The sequence below is a fragment of the Sebastes fasciatus genome, chromosome 21, assembly GCF_043250625.1.
Source record: "Sebastes fasciatus isolate fSebFas1 chromosome 21, fSebFas1.pri, whole genome shotgun sequence".
Lineage (NCBI taxonomy): Eukaryota > Metazoa > Chordata > Actinopteri > Perciformes > Sebastidae > Sebastes > Sebastes fasciatus.
The window spans coordinates 18391856-18403378 of record NC_133815.1 but is presented as its reverse complement, the minus strand read 5'-3'; the positions used below and the strand labels follow the sequence as shown (position 1 = coordinate 18403378).

Sequence of the window (11523 nt, the reverse complement as noted above, 5' to 3'; positions counted from 1 at the left end):
TTTAACATGTGGTTAACGTTGTAAATTGAAACAAAACTAAAAGCGGAGCAAATCTTCTTGGTTAGATTTAGTCGCCAAAACTACTTGGTTAGGTTTAAGCAATACAACTATTTGGTTAGGTGTAGGCAAAAATAAACATGGTTTGGCCTAAAATGACTATGTTTGTTACATTATTAAGCTATGGACATGAATTAAAATAAGTGAAGGTTGACTTTTAGTTTCACACGGGACACACACGGCGGCCTTCTGGGGGAAAGTCCTGTGTTTGTTTGACCTATCCACCACCCTGACCTCCTTCCTACGTGGACTTCCATGGACTGTCATTACACACGTATTTGTGATACGTCAAAAACAAACGTAATCCACAACAAAATATGTTTCCCTTGAAACGTAATTAACAATGCAGTTTCATTATAAGGGAACCTAATTTTTAGGCTGCAAATAAATGGTAATGTTGCTACATATCTAGGGGATGTGTAAAATCGCAATTTTTTTGCTAACATGTTAGGCGGCATTTATAAAGTGATAATATGTCACCGTTGTGTTTACAGCTTCTATTAGCTGTAAACACAACGCTGCCTCCATGCGGCCCAAAAAAAATAAATGCAAAAGTAAATAAATAAATAAATAAATCGGTAAAAGCTTGTGAAAATGAACATTAACAAATGAACAAACACAAGATGCTTTTCATTTCATTCAGAGGTTTATTCATTCATTATTTGCTTTGACCAAGTAACAACTGTTTTTTATAAAAGAAATTTTACATGAGAGCAACTCGGACAATACAAGGAGATATGCATTTGGTCATTGGATTGAAAATCCAGTCTCTATCAAAACAAACAAAAAAAAAAATCTCAATTTATATAACTTAACAATAAAAAAACAAACTATGCTCACCACTTTGTTTTTTACAAAGTCCGCAATAATAATTTATAGGCTTTAATACATACCGTTGCTTTCCATTTGTCGGCTTGGTTGTGAGAGCAGGGCTTGTGCTGGAGAAAGGCATGTACAGTACCAAAGTCTGGGCCTTGAAGACTTCTTTGTTAGAACTGGTGTCGTCGTTGAGGAGTGACTGCAGGTAGGAACAACAAAGGCAGCTCTGTTGTCTCTGAAGCCTCCTTCCCTCGCTCTTTCTCTTCCCAGCGAGCGGGTATCGTGTGAGGTGTGAGGATCGCGAGTGGTCCAGAGGTTCAGAGGTGCGATTAGAAACACAAGGAGCGGACCCGGCACTACCCCGCAGCTACCCAGCCTGGATCAGGTGTATAAAAAACACATGTGGGAGCCCGCAACCCCCACTGCATAAGCAAATTGTGCCTGGGGATTGGCTAGTGCGATTGATTTCATTATACCTCCATAGGCACGCTAACAGGAATAATATAGGGTTGTCCTTCATTTCTTTTACTTCTTCAAACCTTTATGTAAAAAGTGTGTTTTCTGATTGAAAACCAAGAACTGTAAGTGCAGCTTCTTTTTTTTGCACATTCAAGACATAAAAAAGGTCAAAAAGTCACTTTGTGCAGCTTCACTCCCTCTCAAAGTCCTTGACCATGAGCACAATACGGGTTGTCAAAAAAAAAAAAAGCACAATTTATGACCTAGTGTACATTTTGACACACATAAACAGTACCTTAAAGATATACATAAAATTAAAAAGTCAGCCCCAGAGAGCCAACTTCAGTTTCTCCCATAAGTCCAACTCGTTTGTGAGCTTGGCATCGTTCGCCACAAACGTTCATAACATATGCACCGTACGTAAGTCCTTTTCTAGAAGAGAGATTCTTTCCACTGGATGACAAAAGAAGCTCTTAATGCGGTACGGTTAAGTGAAACCAAGTACAAAGTTCTGATCAAAAACAAAGCGACCACACATATACAGACTGACAATAACAAATACTTTGAACACTTGCTTGGCCGACAAGTAGATAATACTGAAATGTAGTTTTGAAGACAAACAAAACAAAAAAAAGGGGAGAAAGGGGGGAGAAAGTCAAACTTTTAAGTCTATCCTCTGGCTTCTTGTAAACAGCAATTTGGATGTAATGCTAAACAGCTGAGAGGGCTGAGGATCAAAAGGCTGGGGGAGCCGGTGGTGGTGGCTTTTTTTTTTTTTTTTTGTTCACTCCGGACTATCTTGTTCTGAGCACAAACATGTGAAAAAGGCAACACTGTCCACATAAAACACTGATAATGCAAAGCAAAAACATCCCTTTTAGGTCATGGCATTCTTCTGTCAGAGCAGATACGGAACCGTAAAGCAGGCTTGTAGATCTACGTAAACGTGACTTCATTGAGGTCCAGCTGAGCGTTTGTGCACGTTTCAGCAACTCAGATAAGAGAGGAATCCTTCGAAATCCAAGGCCGATCCAAGGTGGAGAACGTCGGCTGCTTATCGATTTGCCGCTCACGTTAGGCTCAACGCATCTGCCTGCCAGCAATGAGAGGCTGGCTGAGACAAAACAGCGTTCGCTTTACAGTCAAAATGAAGACTCCAGTCAAAATAAGCACGATGCCTTCAGGGAACTACTGCTGGGTATTTTCTAAGAGAAGTGTGCGTGCTATTTGAGTTCATCAGCGCCTCAGATGGTGAGCTCATTCAGTCCTTAAGGCACAAGCTGTTGCGGGGAGTTTTCATTCACAAATCCTGAATCATGACACTAAACTTAGTAAAATACTATATATATAAGAGGCACCTCAGTATCTGTACTTTGCATTGACCACAGTCGGCGAGTTATTTGTCTAAAAGGCACTTTCGGCAAAATACAAATTTTGTCGCATAAAAAAAGAAGAAATAAAAAAAATCATCAAAAATAAGTTAACATTACAAAAGTGTCTGTTTTTCGGAAATACTGCAGTGAAACTCAACATTTGTCTGTCAGCCCAGCAAAGGAAAAGATGGTCAAGGCCTCTTTTGCACCTTTTTAGACACCAATAACGACCAAAAAGAATGAGTTCTCTTTTTGTTCCGCACTTTGTTCCTCGCCTCAAACACAACCCCCACCTCCCTAAACAACAGTTGTCTTTTCACTTCTTTGGGAGTTTATTTGGACTCCGGCGGCGAGTTTGCTGAAACAGGAATGTTTGCTGGTTTGCATAGAGGAGACGAGGAGGATGACGTCAGGGCTAATATTTCTGCATCAGCGGCACTTTAACAGTCTTGATCTCTGCTATATGGGAGGACTTCTGGATGATGCAGCTGGTGGTCCCGGAGACACTGTCCTTCCCTTGTGCCAAGTTGGTCAAGGCCATGGCGGCATTGATCTCCCTCCAGTACGTCTCGTCTTTGCCCTTCACTCGCTCCTTTTGCGTAGCTCCGACGCCACTGCCGCCACTGATGATCATGAGGAACACGCAAACACACGCAGGAAAGAACAAAACAACAGAGCGGGGAGTTAGAGGTCAAGTTCGGCTTGTGATAAATGAAAATAGATTATTTGCGAGGTAAGAGAAAGTCCACTCACTTGTCACATTTACTTGATCCATGGTCTGTGGTTTCTGAAAGTACAAGAAGAAGAAAAAAAAACAGGTTAGTTTTGCAGAGTTCTCTGGGGTCAATGAGGATTTATTGACATCTAGCTGAACATGCAGGCTCGGGAGGTGTGTGTGTATGTGTGCGTGGTTCTGTGTGAGGTCTGTACTGTAAGTGTACACCGCGTCCTGTGCAAACATGTGTTGCTCTGTTTTCTCTCTTTGCTCAGATGCTGGACAAAAAGGACGTTTTGCAAGAAGCCCGTCAAGAAACAAGGTGACTAATAGGATCGAGTTGAAAGATGTTTCTTATGACTCATAAACTCCATTCGCTAATATTTTGTCCGAAAACAAATGGGCCCCGGCCAACGTAATTGAGTTGTCTGAGGAAATCAGATTGAAAATGACTGAGCGTAAAAGATTTGAGTGGGAATGAAGTGAGTCAGTGAGAGAAAGATGGATGTGTGCTCTCTTTTTTTCCCTTCAAATGGGAGCAATCTCTATCTCATATGTAAAACATTAGTGGGGAATAGCGGAGTCATTAAACAATGAAGCCAAAACTTCTCTTCAGGGTAAGCAGTGTGTTTACCTCAGCACGCCGCCGAGAGAAAGACCATGTGCACGTCAGTGCGTGGGTTAATTTGCGGGGTGTGTTTGCGTTGAACCTGTCTTCTGTCTTGGGTCCAGCGGCTCTAGGTACGTTTTACCCAGCAGTGAATGCGATGACACGGGCTTGGCGTTTCATGAGGCATTAAAAGAGAGCAGAGCATCTGGATTTCCTAGCCGTGCAGCCTCCAGGCGCTCTCTTTAAGTAAACTAAACAAACAGCTAAGGCCCTGTGAGCTTTTAAGAAGTTCAATCGTGACCACGTATAGATGACCCGTCGACTCAAGAACGTTCAAAAGAAAGCGAATTGTCTTGGAATTTCCATTTAGTCCAAAGGTACCAAAGAGTTCGTCTTAAGTCCTTCTTCATCTGCCCAGATGTCCCAAGCAGGGACAACCAGTCTCTTAACACCATCCACGCCACATTTCCCAGTAAAGCAAATGTCTAAACCTGAGCAACCATTTTAACGAGGCCTTCCTTGCGCCACCGTCACCGCAACACTACAGTCAACGGGGCGTTCCTGAGCGCTCCCTCCTGCTAATGAGGCCATTTTCACTGGAATTTCATTCCCATGATTGTTAGACTGGAAAAAGGTTGCACGAGGACACTTTTTTGGGGGTTTAGCATCGTCGCAGACAGCCACACAGATTGCCAAAACTCCGGCGTCGGAGAAAGCAGTTCTGCTTTGTCACCTCTAACCTCGCTAAAGCCCTTCGTAGACTTTCCAAAGATCTGGATCCAGCGTTCAGATCCATAAGCGCCAAATTATTTCCAACGCCTTGCTCTGTTCCTCCCTTGTTTTCCAAAAAATTTTCCCATGTAGCGTGACCCATGCTGACAGTACCGGGTTTGCAAGGCCCCGGGCTAATATGGGCCCGATTATGAAATTTCCTGTAGTTTTCCCTTTTGCTTTGTAATAGGTGTATTCCACAGAGAGCGATAGACTTCACTCAGCAATTTTCCTTTGTTGATGATCCTTAGACAGAAGAAGAGAGGAATGTGTGTGCACGTGTGAGAGATAGATGAGGACACGATAAACCAGACGTACAAACCACAGAATGAGATTTTCGGTTTTAGTGCGTCAAAGCATTCCAACAAAATCCTCGCATTCTCGCCTGGCCGCAACTCCCTGCTGACCTATCTTTCCCTCGTTCTTTATCTTGCTTTATCAACGCGTCCCTTTTCCTTTATTGATATTCCTCAGGTCCCTCGTCCTCTGTCCTCCATTGATTCTCCCCTCGCCGCAGCGATTTGCTGTAATACCCCCTGATCCAGGTACTCGGAGCCTGACCATTCTCATGCAGCCCAGCCAAAACAAATGCAATGTTTCCTGTCTATGTTTTAATAAGGGCTGACTCTGTGCTAAGTCAAGAATAAGCACTTCTTCCACAAAACTGTTTTTTAAAGCCCCTTGATGTTATCCACTGCTTCTTTATCTCCTATGTTTTCTTATTTGTTAGCCATTTTTCAAACTTTAATATTGAGCAGGTGTGTTTTGGCCTAAATTGTGAACATTTGAAGACTGTGAAGGCATCCACATCTCCATCCATATTCTCTTATGTTACATTTTTTTATTGGCACAAAAGATATAGTACAATACTACAACTATAAAGGCCCCCCCAGCCCCCCACCCCCTTCCTCTTTGATGTGATTGAAACAGTGTGGTACACATGGAAGATTTGGCAACCTAATGAAAATAATTAAATAAATACATAATATTAAGAATATATATATATATATATATTGGGCTGCAGTTTGCCATGTTATAATTTTAGCATATTTTTTTATGCTTAATGCAGTACCTCTGAGGGTTTCTGGACAATATCTGTCATTATATTGTGTTGTTAATTGATTTCTAATAATAAATATAAACATACATTTGCATAAAGCAGCATATTTGCCCACTCCTATGTTGATAGAAGTATTAAATACTTGACAAATCTCCCTTTAAGGTACATTTTGAACAGAAAAAAAAAAATTGTTTGCGATTAATTGCGAGGGGCCCGTGAGGCAGACAGGCAGGAAAACCCACGCTCAACACAGGTAGGTACAAGACACATATTTACTGTGGCACCTTACTTCCGCTCAACATAATTGATCAATGGTCTCCAATTAGAGTAAAATCCATCGGAGGAATCTCTTTGTCTGCCACAGAGTGGCAGAATTTCGAGTAGTCAAGATTTAAATGAAGGTGGCAGGTTGGACTTCCATAGAAGTCAAATTTTCCTACGGGCAATCAAGGAGGTAAACGTGATAACGTTAGTTTGGATAGTTGTAGTGATTTTGTCTGGAGATCTACCAAAGATTGCTACATGAGGGGATGGGGGGATTTTAATCCCCTACAATATGAGACCGTATCAAAAATCGAATTTAGGGCGCCCTGATAGCTCAGTTGGTAGAGCGGGCACCCATGTAACAAGGCTGAGTCCTGAATCCGACCTGCGGCCATTTCCGCATGTCGCCCTCTCTCTCTCTCTCTCTCTCTCTCTCTCTCTCCCCCTTTCTAGACTATCCACTATCCTATCAATAAAGGCTTGAAAATGCAAAAAAAACAAAAACAACGAATTGAGCCAATTTGTGGCACGACCAGAACATGTGAGTCAGGTCACAGGGGGCATGTAAGCATCTATCACATCTATCATCTGTCTGGGTAAAACTTGGAAAGTTTATTATAATGGAGTCTATGAAGTACCTTAAACTGTATAAGGCTGAGCCAAGCTCCATTCATATTCTCTTGATTATTGCCAGCGCTCAGAAGCAGGTTGGTCCTGAGTAAAAATATGCACCATTCTCCATAATCACAGCTCTGTAATTGCAGGCCAATTACACTGTTTTCACGTGTTGTTTATGCTCCCCCAAAAATATATTAGCTCTGTGTTTACTGCCGCGGTGCTCGGCGTGTAGATCAGTCGGTGACAGCAGGTCTTTAGCAGCGACATCGAGGACAAACAACATGCAGAAGACGGTGTCTTTTTGTGTGTTGTGAAGTCACTGTGTGGGCTGAGAAGTACAGTGTGTGAGTCTTTCCATCCACAGCTTTAAGTGTTTCCAGTGTGTGTGAGGCAGCCACTGGTCCAGATGCTTCTTTTAGATCATACATAACAGTGTTTTCTGAGGCCACCCTGACCCCCAGAACCCCGCCTTTGGACCGGGCCTTGGGAACCCTGGACCCCAGGATCTGGAAATGCACCACTGCACACAAAAACTCTATTTCCAAAGATCTGTGCCTAAAACATTTAAAACTCAGATTTTTTAAAACAAGAGCAGCGCCAAAGACTCAATAAATCGGCAATAAATCACAGAGGACCTTTTATTATTTTATCTTCCTTTTTTCCTCGTTTTTTTTTTTTTTTTGCTTTACTACTTTGCTACCGAACACTCCGTCCACTTTGCTGTTGCCTTTGGGCTCCACTGACAGTGGGGTTTCACGGACCGCCAAAGGGGAAAGCTAAGAAGTTTGATGGTTTCTGGCGTCATGCTGGAAGTCCAAAAATACTAGCTCACTTAACATCACCGCGGGGTAATGGAGGGAGAGCAATAAGAGGGCAGAAAATAGAAGAAAAAAACGGACTAGTTTTAACAAAACTTGGTGAAAATGAGGGAAAACAAGCGGGGGCTGACAAATTAGAAAGGGAATGAGGTTACACCTGTTCTGCGGACAGCAGACTGAGAAGAGTGGTTGACTATCATCATTACCATCTGGTGCTGTTGTTAGCAACATACAACAATAAACAAGGCAGGCCCTGTTGCACAAACCAAGGGCTGGACTGAATTAGGCAGACAAATAAACACACACACACACGTTTTATATGACATTTACGTTTCAGGCTTTTAGTTGGTGGTCTCGTCCAAAGTGACTTAGAATAAGCGTCAAGTCTTAGGTCACCAGAAATCACATGTTGCCAAAAATACGTCTTCAGTGGTTTTACAATGTCCCCATGACCATAAAACAACATAATCAAGTGTTTAAAAAAACAGAGAAGATAAGACGAAGGACAGGATTTTAAAGGAATAGTTCGACATTCTTGGGAAAGGTGCTTATTTGCTTTCTTTCTCAGGGTTAAATGAGACTGGTATTGATCTTCTCAGAAAGCCAATAAGCGTATTTTCCAAAATGTGAATGTTCTTGATAGTTTGTGCGAGTCGAGTCATGCATAATTCTTGCAATTTTTGTTGTTGTACTCACATGGTTGAATAAACTTATCGGAAGTTGCTTTGGATAAAATCGTCAGCTAAATAAATGTAATGTCTCTCAACTCAAGCTCCACTTACTAGCTTTTTTCTGGAGCTCTGCGACCATACAAGCTACTAGCATCTATCACCACGAGATCAAAGTTCCATATTTAGATCACATCAAGACGACTTGACTCCATCTGCTGATGAAGACCATGTCATGTGGTTGAAAGCTACAGAACAAGCTAGTCGCTGGGCCTTGAGTTAAGGTTAATTTGTCAATTTTTTAAAGAAAAGTTTAAAAAGTAAAGAAGAAATGTTAGTACCACTTTCACATATGTTGCCCCTTTATAAAGGGTTTGTAACTGATTTGAAAAATCTGTTTTGCTGGTGAGTCATTAAAGCTAGGGTCGGGGATTTTGAGAAACTAGCAAGAGTATACTAGATTTTAAAAATGATCCAAACCAAAAAAAAACATTGAATACAATGAAAGTAGCTAGCAGCACTCGAGCTCCAAAAGTTCCTAAAGCTAATCAGAAAGTCGCCAAGTCGGCAACGCTGACAGCCCGTCCCTTCACGCCTCTCTCCAAAGACACTCCCCCAAAATTATCAATATGAACGTAAACAACGACTACGGTGACGCGCAATGAGAACATGGGGAGTGTGCACGCAGGTAGACAGGTAGGCAGGTTGGCAGGTAGGCAGCCCGTCCAATCATGACGTTCGGGCTGAATGTCATGATTGGACGGGTTTATTACAGTCCTGCGACAGCCTCAGATAACAGATTTCTTTCTATTTTTGTTTTGTCAGAGCATTTGATTTATTGATTACTGTCGAGATGTAAAGAGAATTACAACTAATAACAAGTGTTTTTGAAGAACACTACCAACCTTACTTTTAATTGTAAAGTTTATAGTTATAAATGCTACTGTGTCATAAATAAAGGCTAAAAAAAACATAGAGTCTGCAGTTACTCATGTTACTGTAATATAGTCATTCAAAAAGCATAATGAGTTCCTCACTTTCTAATGAGTCATCAGAAAAAAAGGAGTAAGTCATCAACAAATGTTACAATGTCATTGAAAAAATCCACAAAGTCTGCAGAATGTAAATTTTAAATGACTTAATAAATAGAGAGCAGCAAAAAAGACAAAGCAGATGTTCTGCTGGAGGAGGATAAAGTCTTTTCAACCACCTGGCAACTCAAAAGTTGTTCTCAAAAATAGCTTCAATAACCGATCTATAAAGTATAAGTAAATGATGTATTAACAATTACTAAAGCCATTAGGTTTAACTAATAAACCCTCTATAAAGGATTAGTAAGTGGAATCAAAAAGTTGTATATCGCTGTGCAGGAGGTGCGTTTACTTTGACCGGAATGAGAAGATTATTCCACCTCTGAACAAAGACAGATAGTCGGAAACACACGCACATCCAAACTCAATTGTTGAAGTAAGGAAATGAGCTAAGCCGATTTCCTCTAAAGCACCTGATGAGAACCAGAGTGGCGTCACAGACTTGACAATCTGCTGACCTGTACTACCACAGAACAGGTCAGCATGAGAACAGACCATCGTGTCGTTACGCGGCTCCTTTGATTTCTCAAGCGGCCGGCGGAGGTCTGAGGATGAGTCAGGACTTTCTTACTGTCACCACACGTGAGTCAGAACTCTGCACCGGAGAGAAAACGTTTCATCCTGCAGCCACACTTTACCTCCAGCAACGCCTGTGTCATGAAGCTTACCGGAAATAAAGTCGAATTACTGAATGTGCAGACATGTGACTGCATGGACCGCTTACTTTTGGGCCCAATTCCAAAACGGCCCCTACACCCTCCCACTCTGTGGCAGACTGAACTCCGTTTGTAGTCACACTCACAAGCTTCTGGGTTACATTACAGTTGCTCCCATTCTAGAATAGAAACATATAATATAGAGAATTTATAAGAAAATTTAAATAAGAAATATGTAAATTATAAATACTACAATTAGTGCTGTCAATTAAAATATTTAATCACAGTTAATCGCATGATTGTCCATGATTAATGGTGATTCATTGCAAATTAATCACATAATTGTTCTATGTCTGTTTGTTTTGGCAATCTGCTTGTTCAAAATGAACCTTAAAAGGAGATTTGTCAAGTAGTTAATACTCTTATCAACATAGGAGTGGGCAAATATGCTTGCTTTATGCAAATATATGTATATATTCATAATTGGAAAGCAATTAATAACACAAAACAATGACAAATATTGTCCAGAAACCCTCACAGGTACTGCATTTAGCATAAAAAACAACAGCTGTCAGTGTGTCAGTGTGCTGGCTTGACTATGACTTGCCCCAAACTGCATGTGATTATCATAAAGTAAGTTTGGAGCGTTACTTAACCTCCTTCGAGGCAAGCTAGTATGACATGGTTGGTCCCAGATTCCGAGTCTGCACCACTGCGGTAATGTGTTAAAGAAATTAGTGGCATTAAAAATGAATTTGCTTTAACGCGTTATTATCGCATTGACTTTGACAGCCCTAATAAATAAGAATTAGTTTCAATGTGTAGTATAAATAAATGCAGTATTAACTTAGAACTTGAAACTTACATTTTTGTGCGGAGCGTATTTTAGGATGAACACAAAACGGCGTTGCACGTCATCAGTAAAAGGCAGCTGGTTAAGTCGGCATCGATGTAAGCTCGCTGTTGGAGGGTTATATAACTCATTTCCACTCACCGCTAATTGGTTTGGGATGGCACTTAATATGGCGGACCTCCACGCGAACGCTCAAACGGAGTGGAAGTAGGTAGGGAGAGGGTGTAGGGGCCGGATTGAAGTTGAGCCTTAGTCAATGGTTTTTGGTTTCAACCGAAAAGGAAGTGACGAACGCTTCAGGCGACGTCTATTGATGCTATCTTTGATTTGACACCAACCCAAAGCCACAGAGTCTTGACCATGAGGTGCGATCACTTACAGCTTTAGGGCATCCAGATCCGTTTTTTACATATTTCTTTAACGATCTGTGCTTTTTTATAATGTCAAGAAGAGTCTGTAAATGAAGTTAGAGATGCCTTGGCACTCCGCTGCCTTGCGCTCTGCCAACCCTACTTTTATATTACCCCTCCCAGCCATTTCTCTCCCTCTCTCTTTCTGTCTCTACGGGTGGCGAAGAAGTCTGAGTCGGCGGCTCCAAAGAACCAAACTGTCAATTCCACTCAGTTAGCCAAAGACATCATACACGGCATGAATTTAATGCCTTCTCCTTTTGCCCTGACAACACTTGCAT

The 11523-nt window shown here is 41.5% G+C and overlaps 1 protein-coding gene across 1 annotated transcript in view; it reads right to left on the bottom strand.

Annotated features, from left to right (window-relative positions):
- Positions 1 to 684: 684 nt before the first annotated feature.
- Positions 685 to 11523, bottom strand: part of mkxa (mohawk homeobox a) — a 31941-nt gene continuing 21102 nt past the window's right edge. The window contains exons 6-7 of the mRNA XM_074621790.1: positions 3462 to 3495; positions 685 to 3331 (exon numbers count right to left, since the gene is read on the bottom strand). Of these exons, the coding sequence (XP_074477891.1) occupies positions 3124 to 3331; positions 3462 to 3495 (242 nt within the window). The 3' untranslated portion in view covers positions 685 to 3123. The remainder of the gene's footprint in view (positions 3332 to 3461; positions 3496 to 11523) is intronic.